This window comes from Stenella coeruleoalba, assembly GCF_951394435.1.
Source record: "Stenella coeruleoalba genome assembly, chromosome: 19".
Lineage (NCBI taxonomy): Eukaryota > Metazoa > Chordata > Mammalia > Artiodactyla > Delphinidae > Stenella > Stenella coeruleoalba.
In genome coordinates this window covers 47,140,784-47,159,322 of record NC_137165.1, presented here as the reverse complement: position 1 = coordinate 47,159,322, position 18,539 = coordinate 47,140,784, and the positions used below count along the sequence as shown (strand labels likewise).

Sequence of the window (18,539 nt, the reverse complement as noted above, 5' to 3'; positions counted from 1 at the left end):
GTGTATCATTGTTTATAAATTTACCCTTGGCATATACCTGAGCGTTCTTGTTGCTAAAAAGATAGAAAAAGGATGACTGTGTAAAAAAGGATTTTATTTTCAAAGAAGAAAAGAGTGGAAGCTAATAGGCCAAAATGTTAACGGTAGTTCATGCTGGATAATAGGAATATGGATGAAAGATTAGTTTTGACACTTTTCTATATGTTAAAACATTTCAATTACTCAATTAGAGACATACAATATGGGTACTGAAACTAGAATGCTTGAATTCTAATCCTAATTCTACAAGTGCTGTGTGACCTCAGACAAGATTCTTAAACTCTCTATTTCAGCTTCCCCATGGGAAATATAAATAGTACCTACTCGAGAGCTGTGCTGTAAGAAGAAATTTCTTCGATACCTGCAAATTAGGCAGAACTGTGCCTGGCACAAAATAAACACTCAGTATGTGTTGGCTCTTACTATTTTCCCTTTTACATAGTCATCCTGTCCCTATCTTCCTAGGGTAAGAATATACAGGTATATGCAGAGGTAAATTTTAAGAAGTACAGTGCTCTGATTAGTGCAGTATCCTTGACTACAATTCTAGCAGAAACCTTTTTAAATCTATAGACTTTTCACCAGTTGAAAGCAAGCTTTTCCACTTACCACAGAAAATGCTGTGCCTTCTCCAGTAGAATTCACAGTAGGGGAGCAGTGACTTGAACGCAAGTATTCTTTTCCTATGGGGCAGGGAGCTCGAGGCGCTGAAGGATGGTAAGGTGGATGTAAAGGAATAGCTGATCGGATAGGCTCCCCTAACTTCCTAGCATTTGGGATCATATCCACAGAAGGAATTTCTGCTAGTTGGACAAATCAAAGTGGACATTAAGATGAACTCTAAGAAATAAACCATTTTTTATATATATATATATCCTGTATCATTTTATATATACACATACCCTATACAAACATGTTCACACACACTACTTAGAACTGTATTTTAAACTTGAGAAAAAAAAAACACACCTAAAAAACAATGAAAATAGGGACTCATCCTCAGTAAACAAGTAGGGACCTAATTAAATCAGGAAGAATGCAATTTTAATGTTATTATCATAAAAATGCTTCCTAAAGTCATTTAAAAACAATGAAAAATTACTAAAAACCTAAATGGCTTAAAGAATAGCTATATAAATTATGGTTTATCCACATGTTATAAAAATAGTTAGCCATTAACAATGACTTTATATAATACTAACCATATGAAAACCTCAGAGACAATACAAAATGAGAATATTTTTCAAGTTATTATAATTTGAAGACCACCAACTGACATCTAATCAGTCTAACGTAACAGACTCTTATTGTCCTAAAGTCTCTGTTTGAGAGGAGAGGATTTAAATAAAATAGCAGATGCAAAACATGTGACCAAAGACCATCTTATGAAGAAATCCGAGTTCATAATTAATAGCAAACATTTACAAATGAGGTCACATAAAACCAAAATGAATCGCATTAATTGTAGAGCAACAAAAGTAAAAAGGCTAATAGCAACTGCCACAAGAACGATTGGCTTCAACTCACAGCAATAGTCTCAAGAACTCAATGCATTACTACTCACTGTCTTCAACAAAGGATGTCCCACTCTTGGACAAAAAACTAGATAAGGGAGTGTTCAACACTTCTTCATGTGAGTCAGAACATGGTAGGGTTGAGGCTTTTTTAGACTGCATTTCATTAGGACCTTGGGCACCTAGAAAATATTAAAGTAAAACTTTTTTATTGCTGAATGTTAGACTAAAAGCTATGAGTTTAATACCCTGAGGATAAAAATATCAGAAGTGACATAAGCATAGAACTATGTTGGTCTGATTGCTTGAAATACCAATTACTTTTAATAACTATCAGATAGCAATATGTAGTTCTGTAGCCCAGAATCATTTATATAACTTAAAAACAAAGTTTTACACAATGTTTCATTCCTTTGCTTTAGAAAAATAGGTGCCAGACTTGTAACAGAAATGCTGACTGTTGCACAGGTATATCTCTAAACTAGAGATCTTGGCTGGTACCATAATCAAAGATTTGTAGGTCAAACGAATTGTTTTGTCTAATTTTCAAACGCTTAATATTTTGAATCAGCTCCATAATGTTAGTACACAGAGAGCTACATTAAAAATAGTTCTGAAATTGAGGGAATATCCACTTTGCTCCCTTGGAAATCTACAATACACAAACTTCCCATAAACAAAATGGATTAATGACTTTCCCTCTCTAAATAACTTTCTATTTATCTATCCCTTCTTCAGTTTAATGAAAGACTTCACCGTAAACTTACTCCTCACTTTGAAAGTATGAGAATGCACCCTGAAAACTCGTTGTTTACCGATACGGTCAACTGATAAAATCACTAAAAACAGAAAAATTCACCTTGTACAGATCCCCAAATCCACACAATTTATTCCCGAATACTGTATTTTCAAAATTTTGACACTCAACTGATGTCTTTTAAAAATCTGCAAATACATCTTTTTGGGCTCTCCTTTTCCACAATCCAGTGCAATATGGCCATTTTCATACCAAAATGTTTTAAGTATGTAAACTTCCCTACATAACTTCATATTTCACATGAATATCCTCTAAGACATAATGTTCACAACTTGGTCCTCAATTTCATTATACTGAATTTGTCATCAGTTTGACCACAGACTAATTCATTTTTATCTGGGTCCATTTTTTTCTTTGACTCCTTGAATAACCATTTCATATGCTCTTTCTTTTTGATGGAATTTCTCCTAAAATCTCATGCTTAGTTATCATCTGGAAATTTTAATTGGTCAGACTGAAAGTTACACAAATTTCTCTCAATGATCTTCAGACTGTTGTAGAACATACTGTTTTATTACTGCAGAGATTGTGAACTTCTTTACTGTAAGCATTAATAATATTTCAATTAGGGAGTTCCCCGGTGGCCTAATGGCTGGGATTCGGAGCTTTCAATGCGATGGCCAGGGTTCAGTCCCTGGTCAGGCAACTGAGATCCTGCAAGCTGCACGGTGCAGCCCAAAAAAAAAAAAAAAAATCAATTATTTAAGTGTCTGTATAGTAAATACATCTCATTTACCAAAAAAAAAAAAAAAAAAGGGTCTTCAGTAGAACAAATGAGTGAAGATGGTCAGAAGACAAACTTCCAGTTATAAAATAAGTCATAGGGATGTAATGTACCATATGGTGACTACATTAATACTGTATTGGGGGGGTGCCCTGGTGCCAAAGAACTCTCATCCCAGGCTCCTCCATAAGGAATCTGGCTCACGCCACCTATAAAGCAAACCCCAATTCTTGTAGAGGCCTCATTACCCCCTCCCCCACTCAGTCACAGAGCAGCAGTGCCTTGGCCCCAGGGGCAGGCCAGATTTCCATAATGGTGAGGTCCTGCTGTGTATCCTGTTACAAGGTGCTTAGGAAGGGGTTTCTCCTTACTTATATAAAAGGTTTAAGGAAGGGAGATGGCCAAGATGGCAAAGTAGAAAGACTCTGAGCTCACCTCCTCTCATAGGCACACCAAAATCACAACCATCTGCAGAACAACCATTGATGAAAAAGACAGGACCCTACCAAAAAAGATCTTTTACAACTAAAGACATAAAGAACGAACCACAACGAGATGGCTAGGAGGGGCAGACTTGCAATATAGTCAAGTCCCATACCCCCCAGTGGGTGACCCACAAAGGAGAACAATTACTTTGTAAAGGTTCTGCCAAAGTCTTGAGTCCCACATAGGCTCCCCAGCCTGGGGGGCCTGCACCGGGAACATGAGCTCCCAGAACATTTGGCTTTGAAGACCACTGGCGATTACTTTTGGGAATACCAGAGGGCTGCAGGAAATAGAGATTTCATTCTTAAAGGGCACACACAAAATCTACTGAGACACAGGACAGAAGCTGTAATTTGAGAGGAGCCTAGGCCAGATCTACTTGCTGATCTTAGAGAGCTTCCCGGAGAGGCAAGAGGCAACTGGAGTTCACCATGAGAACACAGACACTGGCAGCAGCCTTTTTTAGGAGCTCCTTCTACCATGTGGACCCTTGGTGCTGGCAAGCGCCACTGTGGAATCCTACCTCTAGCTCATTAGCGCCAAGACATGGCCCCAACCCAACAGCCTGTAGGTGCCAGTGCTGGGACACATCAGGCCAAGCAACTAACTGGGCAGGGACACAGCCCCACCCATCAGCAGACAGGCTGCCTTAAGATCCCCTGAGCCCACAGATGCAGCCTTGGGACATGGACCTGCTCACCAGAGGGCCCAGGACCCAGCTTCACCCACCAGTAGGCATGCACCAGTCCCAGAATCCACTGGGCCCTGGCCCTGCCCTTCAGAGAGCCTGCTCTAGCCTCTGGACCAGCTTCTCCCACCAGGGGACAGACATGAGCCTCAAGAAAACTAGTCCCGGGACTTCCCTGGTGGCGCAGTGGTTAAGACTCTGAGCTCCCAATGCAGGGGGCCCGGGTTCGAACCCTGGTCAAGGAACTAGATCCCACATGCACGCTGCAATTAAGAATTTCCATGCAACAACTAAGGAAGCCTTCCTGCTGCAACTAAGGAGCTGGTGAGCCGCAACTAAGGAAGCCCGCCTGCCACAACTAAGAAGCTGGTGAACCTCAACAAAGGAGCCTGTGAGCCTCAACTAAGACCTGGCACAACCAAATTAATTAATTTAAAAAAATTATTAAAAAAAAAAAAGAAAGAAAACTAGTCCTGCAACTTATGGACCCAGCCTGCCCATTAGCAGGCCAGACCCTGTGCTGGGACCAGCTGGGCCACAGCCTTGCCCACCAGCAGGCCAACACAAGCTTCAGGACACCCCAGACCCCATTCTCAACTGTATCAGGAACTGCGCCCCCCGCCCCCACCCCCCAGCAATCCAACACAAGCTCTGGGACCCTGGGCTCTGCAACCAGGACCTGGCTCTGTCCGCCAGTAGACCAGCACTAACCAAGGACCTGGCTTCACCCACCAGTGGGCAGGCAACAGCCCTGGAGTCTTCTAGACCCTGACTCTCCGCACCACTGAGCCAGTATAAGCCCCGGGGGTCCCTGTGGTTATGCAGTTAGCCACCTTATGCCACCTCGTGACCAGCCAACCAGCAGCTGGCAGCCTCTGCACAAGGCAACCAACTGGCCCAGGGGCCAACCAAGCATACCAGACTGCCCACATAGCCCACCACAATAGAAAGACCCATGCAGTCCTCATAGGGGGAACTGCTAGAGCATATAGCTCAGGTAGGACATACTGCTGGGACACATAGGGCGTTTCCAACAAAAGGCCACTTCTCCAAAGTTGGAAAATATAATCAACATACCAGATACATAAAAATAAAAACAGCAACTTAGGCAAAATGAGGCAACAGAGTAATGCGTTCCAGATAAAGGTACAAGATAAAACCCCAGAAGAAGAACTAAGTGAAGTGGAGATAGGCAATCTACTGGAGAAGGAGTTCAGGGTAGTGATCATAAAGATGATCAAAGAACACGGGAGAAGAATGGATGCACAGAATGAGAAATTAGAAGTTTTTAATGAAGAGTTAGAAAATATAAAGAACAAGAAGATAGAAATAAAGAATACAATAACAAATGAAAAATACACTAGAAGGAATTAAAAGTAGATTAAATGATACAGAGGAATGGATCAGTGAGCTAGAAGACAGGGTAGTGGAAATCACTGATGCTGAACGAATTAAAGAGAAATCAAAAGAAATGAGAACACTTAAGAGATCTCTAGGACAATATGAGATGCACTAATACTCGCATTTATAAGCGTTCCAGAAGGATAAGAGAGAGAGAAAGGAGCTGATAACATTTGAAGACATAATAGCTGAAAACTTCCCTAACCTGGGAAGGGAAACAGACAGCCAAGTCCAGGAAGCACAGAGAAGTCCCATACTACAAGACACACTCTAGTTCTAAGGGCAAAAATTAAAGGTAAAGAGAGAATATTAAAAGCAACAAGGGGGGCTTCCCTGGTGGCACAGTGGTTAAGAAACCACCTGCCAATGCAGGGGACACGGGTTTGAGCTATGGTCTGGGAAGATCCCACATGCTGCAGAGCAACTAAGCCTGTATGCCACGACTACTGAGCCTGCGCTCCAGAGCCCGCGAGCCACAACTCCTGAAGCCTGGGCGCCTAGAACACATGCTCTGCAACAAGAAAAGCCACTGCACTGCAACGAAGAGTAGCCCCTGCTCACCGCAACTAGAGAAAGCCCATGTGCAGCAACAAAGACCCAATGCAGCCAAAAATAAATAAATTAAATAAATAAAATTTTAAAAATACCTTTAAAAGCAACAAGGGAAAAGCAACAAATTACATACAAGAGAACTCCTACAAGGCTATCAGCTGACTTTTAAGCAGAAACTCTGCAGGCCAGAAGGGAGTGGCAGGCTATATTTAAAGTGATGAAAGGGAAAAACCTTCAACCAAGAATACTCTACCCAGCAAGGCTCTCGTTCAGATTTGATGGAGAGATCAAAAAGTTTACAGACAAGCAAAAGCTAAAAGAGTTCAGCATCATCAAACCAGCTTTACAACAAATGTCAAAGGAACTTCTCTAAGTGAAAAAGAAAAGGCCATAACTAGAAAGGTGAAAATTACAAAATGAAACAGTTCATTGCTAAAGGCAACCATACAGTAAAGGTAGGAAATTATCCACACACAAAGTTAGTAAGGTTAAAACAGAAAAGGAGTAAAATCATTTATATCCATGATAAGCAGTTAAGGATACACAAAACAATCAGATATAAGATATGATATCAAAAACAGTAATCATAAAGGAAGGGAAGTACAGGTGCAGGGTTGTTAAAATGCATTTAAAAGTGAGAGATCAGGGCTTCCCTGGTGGCACAGTGGTTGAGAGTCCGCCTGCCAATGCAGGGGACGCGGGTTCGTGCCACGGTCCGGGAAGATCCCACATGCCGTGGAGCAGCTGGGCCCGTGAGCCATGGCCGCTGAGCCTGCGCGTCCAGAGCCTATGCTCCGCAACAGGACAGACCACAACAGTGAGAGGCCTGCATATCGCAAAAAAAAAAAAAAAAAAACGGTGAGAGATCAGCAACTTAAGACAATCACATATATATATGGAAATAGAGAGAGACACTGCAAATGGAAAACAAAAGAAAACTGGGGTAGCAATACTCATATTAGACAAAATAGACATTAAAGACTATTACAAAAGACAAAGGAGAACATTAAATTATGATCAAGGGATCAATCCAAGAAGAAGACATAATAACTGTAAATATAAATGCACCCAATATACAAGCACCTCAATACATAAAGCAAACATTAACAGACATAAAGGAAGAAACTGACAGTAACACAGTAATAATAAGGGACTTTAACACCCCACTTACATCAATGGGCAGATCATCCAGACGGAAAATCAATAGGGAAACACTAGCCTTAAATGACACATTAGACCAGATGGGCTTAATAGATGTACAGAACATTCGATCCAAAGGAAGCAGCACGCACATTCTTTTCAAGTGCACATGGAACATTCTCCAGAATAGATCACATGCTAGGTCACAAAATAAACCTCAGTAAATTTAAGAAAACTGAAATCACATCAAGCATCTTTTCTGACCACAACACTAGGAAGCTAGTAATCAACTACAAGAAAAACTGCAAAAAACACAAACACATAGAGGTTAAGCAATATGCTGTTAAACAATCAATGGATCACTGAAGAAATCAAAGAGGAATTAAAAAAATACCTGGAGACAAATGAAAACAAAAACATAATAATCCAAAATCTACGGGATGCAGCAAATGCAGTTCTAAGAGGGAAGTTAGTGATACAAGCTTACCTCACGAAACAAAAAAACCTCAAATAAACAACCTAACCTTATACCTAAAAGAACTAAAAAAAGCACAGACAAAACCCAAAGTTAGTAGAAGGAAAGAAAGGTCAAAGCAGAAACATAAAATAGAGACTAAAAAAAACAGTAGAAAAAAAATCAATGAAACTAAGAATTGGTTCTTTGAAAAAAACAAACAAAATTGATAAACCTTTAGCCAGACTCATCAAGAAAAAAAGAGAGAAGGTCCAAATCAATAAAATCAGAAGGGAAAAAAGAAAAGTTACAACCAGCACCAAAGAAATACAAAAGATCATAAGAGACTACTACAAACAACTAGATGCCAATAAAATGGACAACCTAGAAGAAAAGGACAAATTCTTTGAAATGTACAATCTCCCAAGACTGAACCAGGAAGAAACAGAAAATACGAACAGACCAATTGCCAGTAACGAAACTGAATCACTAATTTAAAAACTCTCAACAAACAAAAAGTCCAGGACCAGATGGCTTCACAGCTGAATTCTACCAAACACGTAGAGAAGAGTTAACACCTAATCTTCTCAAACTATTCCAAAAAATCGCAGAGGAAGGAACACTTCCGAACTCACTCAATGAGGCCAGCATCACCTTGATACCAAAACCAGACAAAGATATCACAAAAAAAGAAAATTACAGGCCCAAATCACTGGTGAACATAGATGCAAAAATTCTCAATGAAATATTAGCAAACCGAATCCAACAACGCATTGAAAGGATCCTACACCATGATCAAGTGGGATTTATCCCAGGGATGCAAAGATTTTCAGAATCTGTACCACATTAACAAACTGAAAGAATAAAAATCAAAGGATCATCTTAATAGATGCAGAAAAAGCTTTTGACAAAATTCAACACCCATTTATGATAAAAACTCTCCAGAAAGTGGGCATAGAGGGAACATACCTCAACGTAATAAAGGCCATATGTAAGAAACCCACAGTTAACATCATACTCAATGGTGAAAACCAAAAGCATTTTCCTCTAAGATCAGGAACAAGACAAGGATGCCCTCTCTCACCACATTTATGCAACATAGAATTGAAAGTCCTAGCCACAGCAATCAGACAAGAGAAAAAAATAAAAGGAATCTAAATTGGAAAGGAAGAAGTAAAACTATCAGTTTGCAGATGACATGATACTATATATAGAAAATCCTAAAGAAGCCACCAGAAAACTACCAGAGCTCACCAGTGAATTCAGTAAAGTTGCAGGATACAAAATTAATATGAAGAAATCTGTCACAATTTTATACACTAACAACAAACTATCAGAAAGAGAAATTAAGGAAACAATCCCATTTGTCACTGCACCAAAAAGAATAAAACACCCAGGAATAAACCTACCTAAGGAGGTAAAAGACTTGTACCCAGAAAACTATAAGACACTGATGAAAGAAACTGAAGATGACACACAGATGTAAAGATATACCATGTTCAAGAATTAGAAGAATACTGTTAAATTGACTATACTAGTCAAGGCAATTCACATATTCAATGCAATCCCTACCAAATTACCAATGACATTTTTCACAGAACTAGAACAAATAATGTTAAAATTTGTATGGAAACACAAAAGACCCTGAATAGCCAAAACAATCTTGAGCAAGAAAGGAGCTGTAGGGTTCACGCTCTCTGACTTCAGACTATACTACAAAGCTACAGTAATCAAAACAGTATGGAACTAGCACAAAGCCAGATACATAAATCAGTGGAACAGAATAGAGAGCCTAGAAATAAACCCACACACTGAAGGTCAATTAATCTATGACAAGGAGGCAATAATATACAACAGAGAAAAAGACAGTCCTTCAATAAGTGGTGCTAGGAAAACTGGACAGCTACATGTAAAAGAATGAAATTACAACATTTTCTCACACCATGTACAAAAGTAAACTCAAATTGGATTATAGGTCTAAATGTAAGACCAAAAACCATAAAACTCCTAGAAGAAAACATATGCAGAACACTCTTTGACATAAATTGTAGCAGTATCTTTTTGGCTCTGTCTCCTAAAGCAAAGGAAATAAAAGCAAAAATAAACAAATGGGACCTAGTTAGACTTATAAGTTTTTGCACAGCAAAGGAAACCATCAACAAAAAGACAACCTTTAGGGACTTCCCTGATGGTCCAGAGGTTGAGACTCTGTGCTTCCAATGCAGGGGGTGCAGGTTCGATCCCTGGACAGGGAACTAAAATCCCATATGCCACGCCGTGTGGCCAGAAAAACAAACAAAAAAACAAAAAAAGACAACCTTTAAAATTAGAAAATATTTGCTAATGAGATGACTGACAAAGAGATTAATATCCAAAATATATAAAAGGCTCATACAACTCAACATCAAACAAAACAAGCCCAATTAAAAAATGGGCAGAAGGGCTTCCCTGGTGGCGCAGTGGTTGAGAGTCCGCCTGCCGATGCAGGGGACACGGGTTCGTGCCCCGGTCTGGGAAGATCCCACATGCCGCAGAGCGGCTGGCCCGTGAGCCTGCGCGTCCGGAGCCTGTGCTCCGCAGCAGGAGAGGCCACAACAGTGAGAGGCCGGCGTACCGCAAAAAAAAAAAGGGCAGAAGACCCGAATAGACATTTTTCCAAAAAAGACATACAGATGGCTAACAGGCACATGAAGAGATGCTCGATATCGCTAATCATCAGAGAAATGCAAATTAAAACCACAATGAGATATCACCCCACACTTGTCAGAATGTCTATCATCAAAAAGACCACAGATACCAGAGAAAACCGTAATTCAAAAAGATACATGCACTCCAATGTTCACTGCAGCACTATTTACAATAGCCAGGACATGGAAGCAACCTAAATGTCTATCAAGAGAGGGATGGATAAAGAAGATGTGGTACATATATACAATGCAGTACGACTCAGCCATAAAAAAAGAATGAAATAATGCCATTTGCAGAGAAGTGGATAGACCTAGAGAGTGTCATACAGAGTAAAATAAGTCAGAAAGAGAAATATATTGTATAATATCACTTACATGTGGAATCTAGAAAAATGGTACAGATGAACTTATTTGCAAAGCAGAAATAGAGACACAGATATAGTGAACAAACTTATGGATATCAAGGGGGGAAGGGGGCAGGTGGGATGAATTGGGAAATTATGATTGACATATATACACTACTATGTATAAAACAGATAACTAATGAAAACCTACTGTATAGCACAGGGAACTCTACTCAATGCTCTGTGGTGACCTAAATGGGAAGGAAATCTAAAGAAGAGGAAATATATGTATACATATAACTGATTCACTTTGCCATACAAAAGAAATTAACACAGCATTGTAAAGCAACTATACTCCAATAAAAATTAATAAAAAAAATACATTAAAATAAGTGTATGTTGACCCCCCCCCCCCAAAAAAAGACCACAGATAACAAATGCTGGTGAGGATGTGGAAAAAAGGGAACCCTTGTACACTACGGGTGGGAATGCAAATTGGTGCTGCCACTGTGGAGAACAGTATAACAGTTTTTCAAAAAGCTAAAAACATAACTACCATATGACCCAGCAACTCCACTTCTGGTTATATATCCAAAATAAATGGGAACACTAATTTGAAAAGATACATGCACCCCCAACATTCATAGCAGCATTATTTATAATTGCCAAGATATGGAAGCAACCTGTGTCCATCAACAAATGGATGAAAAAAAAAACCAAACAAATGGATGGATAGAGAAAATGTGGTGTATATATATATATATATAATGGACTACTACTCACCCATAAAAATGGAATGAAAATTTTGCCATTTGCAACAACATGGATGGACCTGGAGGGTATTATGCTAAGTGATATAAGTCAGACAGAAAAACAAATACTATATGATATCATTTATATGTGGAAGCTAAAGAATAAAACAAACTAGTGAATATAACAAAAAGGAAACAAACACACAGACATAGAGAACAAACTAGTGGTTACCAGTGGGGAGGGGGCAAGACAGGGAAGGGGTTAAGAGGTACAAACTATTATGTATAAAATAAGATACAAGGATATATTGTACAACACAGGGAATATAGCCAATACTTTATAATAACTATAAATGGAATATAAAAATTTAAAAATTGTGAATCACTATGCTGTACACCTGTAACATATAATATTGTACATCAACTATATCTCAATTTTAAAAAAGGTTTAAGAAAAAAATACTGTGTTGTATATTTGAAAGTTGCTAATAGAGTAGATCTTAAAAGTTCTCATCACAAGAAAAAAGTTTGTAATTTTTTGGTAATGAATGTTAACTAGACATACTGTGGTAATCATTTTGCAATACATACTACTGAAGAATCAAATTGTACATCTGTATAAGTAATATAATGTTATATGTCAATTATATTGCAATAAAAAAGAAAGATTTATAGTCCTGGAATTAAAGCCTAAATTAGATGTCTAAGAATGTATATGATGACATTTATCTGATGAATTAAATCCAAATATAAAAGGAAGCTACCATATGACATCAAACCCAAACACCTTAGCCTGGCTTTTCTCTCAACCTTTTTTTTTTTTTTTTTTTTTCGGTACGCGGGCCTCTCACTGTTGTGGCCTCTCCTGTTGCGGAGCACAGGCTCCGGATGCGCAGGCTCAGCAGCCATGGCTCACGGGCCCAGCCGCTCCGCGGCATGTGGGATCTTCCCGGACCTGGGCACGAACCCGTGTCCCCTGTGTCGGCAGGCAGACTCTCAACCACTGCACCACCAGGGAAGCCCTCTCAACCACTTCTTTTTTTCCTTTTAATTGCATTATAATCTGAAGTTAAAATCTGAAAATAATAATTCACTTTTTATAGATATAACCTTTCTACATGGCACTTGCTATCACAGAACACCATTTCTAAAATCACCATCCCTTTCATCTGACTCTCTACCTTGAAGAAACATTCTTGCATTACCTACACTTGACTCTGGTCATTCTGCTACTTTGCCCATCCCAGTGGCAAGTAAATGTCTTTGGCTTACTGTCTGACCTCCCAGACATAGGTTCTTCGAACGCAATTCCTTGGAATGGTGTGTCTATTCCTTGGAATTAGAGTGTTAATGCTGAAAGGGATTTCAAAGATGGTTTAGTTTAATTCTCTAATTTCACACTTGAAGAAACAGAGGCTCAGAAAAGATAAGGGGCTTGTCCAAAGTCACACAGCCAGTAGCAGAGTCTGGAAGAGAATACAGGCCACTTGATTCCCATAATTTAATGTACTTAATTCTACTCTAGCATTCCTGTTCTTCCATTTAAAAAAAAAAACTTATTGTGGACCTAATGTTTTGCTAATTTTTGGAATACTAAGACGAATATGAATAATTTTATTAGACATTTCACTTATTTGTCTTATTTACTGACTGCCTCCACAAGTAGAATATATGTTCTATAAGGGAAGGGATTTGTGTCTATTCTGTTTACTACTGTATCACCACTGCCTGGCAAAGGGAAGGCATTAAATAAATATTTGCTGAATGAATAGGAGGTCGCTACTGTCCCTGGAACTCACAGTTTACATAATAGTCAAGGTGAGAAGACCACAATGTAGGAATACAGAGCCTCAGAGGCTGGGCTTTGTATAGAGTGAGTTTGCCAGAAAGAGAAAGGAAGAGCATTCCAACAAAAGAAGCTATATGATGTTGGAAGTTCCCTGGTGGCCTAGTGGTTAGGATTCTGGGCTTTCACTGCCGTGGCCCAGGTTCAATCCCTGGTCGGGAAACTGAGATCCTGCAAGCTGCATGGCACAGCCAAAAAAAAAGAAAAAAAAAAGAGAAAAGAAAAAAGAAACTATATGATGCCAAGAGAAAAGCAAGACAACCAAGATGGGCAGAACAGGAAGTGGGATGGCTGGAGGAGGGCAAGGTGAGAGTCTCAAAACATGCCTGAGAGATATTCAGGTTTACTGTGTATAAGCAGGGACTGTTGGAAATATGGCCTGAAGCCTGGGAGAAAAACTGCCACTGGATGTACACACTTGGTTGACACCATGAAAAAACTGAGTCACCCAGCTCAGGAAACTATACTTAGGGGGTATTCTGAGTGTGACCAAACTGTTAAGCTGCATCCAGAATTTTCTTCCTAGGGTATCAAGTCCCACATATTACATGACAAACTTGCATCCACCTATTTGCCCATGCGCCTAGGACTCCCACTTGACTCATTCTGGACAACTGTTCATATACAGTGGGTAATGGCAGTATTCTGGAATTTCAATTTTGATGTCCAGTTAGGGCTCTCTCTATTCTTCTCAACTTTTAAACACTTCTAAGTATAACTATTTACATTTTCACAGTTTTATGTTGAATAACAATAACTGATATGTGAAGTTTAACTACTCACCATTACTTCTTAGAGAAAAGGTGTGTGCTGTGTCTCCAAGTCTAATTATTTCACCAGTGGATTCTGCTTCATCTCCACCCCAAGAGGGGCCCAATGCCTCAGATGATGAGGAGCACCTGAAAGAGTTTCCTCACTTACTGATGGCCTGGCCTGACCACAAAGGGCCCTTTCTGTGAGGACCCCAAGAGCTGCTTCAAGCAGCCTGCCTATGGATGTTCAGATTCGTCATTGTTATGTGCAGAAAACAGGAGACTTTTCCTTCTGCTGCTTAACTGTTTTAACTGATACACGTATGGCGGGAAAAGCTGTGTATGAAGTGTCAAGAATTAAACGTATAGGTGAATATACATAGAGAACAATAAATACTGGTTACTTTAGAGGTGTGGAAGTGAAGGGAATCTAGGTAGGATATTAATTTTGTATTAAACATCCTTTTATTGTTGCACTTTTGTTATTTTTTTTAATCTAATAATGAAAAATAAAGTCAAAAAATTTATTTCCTGATGGTCTCCTTTAAGACACGTTTTCTACAACATACTATATTTAAACAAGAAGGCTTTGCCTGTGCTTTTCAAACCATGACAAATTCCATAAAAAAACTGATAATTGGATACTTAAAGGAAAATCATAGCAGCATGTTCAACCTCTACTTAGCAGAAGTACAATCAAACCTGCAACAACATTACATTTTGCCTATGAAAACAGCAATTCTGTAACTCTGGTATTGGTCGATGATACTGGTTGATGAGGGTGCAGTAACCCAGTACTTTTATACTGCTGGTGGGTATTTAAATAGTCACAGCCTTTTGGGAAAGTAATTTGGCAACTTTTAATAGCCTTATATCATTCATAATCTTCCACTCGGAATGTAGCTTAAATATATGAGTGGAAACAGAGTAGAGAAAGAATAAACAGAAGTATGTATCACATTAAAAAATAATAATATGAAAAACAAAGGAACAACTACCTCCACTTCAGAGGTGTGGTTTAGTAAATTATGATGCACCCATATGCATGATATGTTATACAGTGACTAAAAATGATTGTAAAGAGTTTATCAAGTTAGGAAAAGACTTGATGTGTTAAACTTTAAAATGCAGGAAACAAAATTATACAGACAATATGACTAAATCCCCAAAAGAAAAAAACAGTAAAGAAGGCTAAATTACAACAAAATGTTAACAAGCAGTTACTTAGTTCTGAATGATACAGTTCATCTTTTTTCTTTTTTTGCTTCTTTTTTATTCCTCTGTACTTTCCAAATTTTCAGCAAGGAACATGTACTACTTCGATGATTAAGGGAAATGTTTTAAATTAAGTAGGTGGCTAATGCTGAGAATTAAGTATTATATATAGCTCGAGGTTCTTAAAACTCCCTCAGGGAGGTTTAAAACATGAGAAGTTAGTAAATTTTCACATCAGCTTTGTTTTTTTGCTGCCATTCTGGTATATTGTGTGCAATTTTAATTCTTAGTAGAAGGAAAAGCATAACTTGTTTTGCTTAAATTCACAGACATTGAGTGCTACCTCTCAAAAGAAACTCTTTTCCATGATGATCTGGATTCTTTAGTACTTTCTTGCTCTTCCAAAGGGTCTCCTCGATGGGATTCTTTAGAACGCTGTCCAGTTTCACCTGTTTGGAACAGATAAAAACAATACCAAAAACCCAAGTTAATGCAACTGCTTCTCTACAGGGGATGGGTAGAGGTAAGGACAGTAAAATATCCTCAACCCCTTCCTGGTACACTGGGCTCTTGTGAAAGTGAAGTGAGAACCAAATCATTACTTGCAATGAGCACGCTAGTGTTGCTTTAAAAGCAGGGTCTACAGTTGTATTAGCAATGTTCTATTTTTTAAGCCAGGTGGTAGGTTCATTTAGTATTCTTTACACCTCTCTATCTGTGAGTTAGAGATATCTGAGGCAAGGTGACTAGGATGTGGCTTCAGAAAAACATGACTATGTCAGCCTACCTCAAGCTCCAAGACAATCATGCCCTAGCCTAAGATAAGAGTGAGACCACATCAAGGTGTGGATGAAATTTTCCTTAAGACTATCAACCTTGGGACTTCCCTGGCGGTCTGGTGGTTAAGACTCTGTGCTTCCACTGTAGGGGCACGGGTTCAATCCCCGGTCGGGGAGCTAGGACCCCTCATGCCACACAGCACACCCAAAAAAAAAAAAAAAAAAAAAAAAGACTCTCAACCTATTTTCTACCCCAACATACTTAAGAAATACACTTTCACAGTGGCAGTAACTCACTAGGGAAGTGATTTCAGGAGGTATGTGGGTGAAACCTCCTACTTCAGATATACCCGTCTGGATATTCCCATCCCACTTCTAAAGATTTCCTGTTTCAACAACCACCTTCACTTTTTTCTGTTTCTATATTCACCAAGCAACATTTTAACAACATTAGTCAATATTCATTGTGTATTTACTCTGGGCTAGGCTCAATGCTAAATTACTTATGCATATCTATTAACCTTCACTACAATCATGAAAGAATTTCAGAAGAGAAAACTGAGGCTTAGATAGCTTCAGTCCTACAGTGAGGGATGAAACTTAGTGAGTCATACAGTAAGTGGCAGCATTAAGCCCATAGTCTGCCTTCAAATCCCTTGATCTTCAGTGGTAAATGATAATGCTAACTCAGAAAAAACTGCTCTGTACCTGACCTGACTAGTGATAATACAGATTTAGTTCCCATTATTAATTGGCATGTTGAAAATTCTGATCAGCTCTAGGTAATACTGCTATATAAACTTGGACCTGCAAAGGTGAGAATCAGACTTCAGAAAACATTCTCCAACTACAGTACTATCACATAGGGAGGGCCCATCTGAGCAAACTCCCTTCTAGCAGCACTAAGCTTACCATATCCTACTGACCTCCCCTGGGAAGATCCCCCGCTCAGCATTTCATTATTACCAGCCTCACATGTAAGTATCTCTCATTTCTGTCCTCCTCTCCATTCCCACTGCCTATCATTCCTCCCCTACACGCGATCAAGTACTACATCATAAAGACTGCTGTCGTTAGAACATTTCAAATTAATTACTCTTTTAGGTAGTTTTCTTCCCCTTACTCTTGCTGCTAAAATGACTAAAAAGCCACAGAGCATTGAAATAGCTACTGGTAGCCTTGAATTAGGTGAGTTTTTCCATGTCATTCACTCCCTCCCAATTCTCCTACGATGTTTTTACTGTATGTATTTATGGCAGTCTCCCTGACTTGAGTATAGTTTTCTTTGAGAGCAATAAACATGGCATGCAGCTCTGAATCTTCCCAGAGTACCTAGGCTGATATTTAACATACATTAAACACTCAAAACTCAAGTTTTTTGAAATAAAAAAAAGAAATGTACAGTGTGGCATGCCTTTCAATCTTTCCTTCTAGGCCTTATCTCTATATGCTTTTAAGTCTTTTTCAGCAACAAGGATAAAAGATAGAAAACTATCTCTAACTAAAGAATTTAAGATTAATTTCAGATGTTATATTCACAGCATAGGTCTCACCATCAACAATGTGAGAATTAGGAATGATGAGCCTGTCCCAATTTTTTGTCTTCATTTGTATTATAATTTATACTAATTGCTATTACTGCTAAAAACTTGTTTTGGATAACTTTACAATAGTAAACCCATTCTAATATGGGTCATATATTATTCACTGTGTATTAATACATACAATATTATTTACTGACCAATCTCAAACTGTTAAGACATAAAGTTCTTTGTTTTGTTTTTTTCCCCCAATGATAAATAACATTGCATGAAGACCTTCAAGCACCTTTCTTTTGTATTATTTTCTTAGGACAAATCCCTAGAAATGGGATTTATGGAACCAAAGATTATGAATAGCACTTATACATTAATGATCCAGTTTAAATAACCATGACACCTTTGGAAAATAATATAGCAATAATGATCTTTATCATTAAAAAAAATATCAAAATTTCATACAATAAACTGTTACAATTTGGAGAACTGAGTCACTTGACAAGTGAAATAAAAAATATTCACGCTGTCACAAACTGAAGTGTAGGCTGGAGACAGAAATGTACCAACCCTTCCTGCTGATGCCTCCCCAGTATCCAAATTTATAACAAAAATGGCAGTTCTGACATAGAACATTTTGGAGTAAGGAATTTCATGTAATAATAGGACAGTAAGCAATTTTAGTCAGATTTAGCTTTCTATTGTAGATTAACTTTAAAGTAACTTATAAGCAATAACCAAGTTAATGAAAGACATGATGGTAGCCTAGGATAGAGGTTTCAACCACTTGGAACAATGAGAACTGAAATTTAAT

The 18,539-nt window shown here is 38.6% G+C and overlaps 1 protein-coding gene across 5 annotated transcripts in view; it reads right to left on the bottom strand.

The window, feature by feature from the left end:
• Positions 1-18,539, bottom strand: part of CEP95 (centrosomal protein 95) — a 59,457-nt gene that overhangs the window by 34,446 nt on the left and 6,472 nt on the right. For 2 of the 5 annotated variants that reach the window (XM_079903662.1, XM_079903661.1), the window contains exons 4-6: positions 15,755-15,860; positions 1,604-1,735; positions 649-842 (exon numbers count right to left, since the gene is read on the bottom strand). In XM_079903662.1, the coding sequence (XP_079759788.1) occupies positions 649-842; positions 1,604-1,735; positions 15,755-15,860 (432 nt within the window). Of the gene's footprint in view, positions 1-648; positions 843-1,603; positions 1,736-14,227; positions 14,344-15,754; positions 15,861-18,539 lie in introns of all 5 variants that reach the window. The other 3 variants (XM_079903658.1, XM_079903659.1, XM_079903660.1) reach the window with 3 other exon arrangements.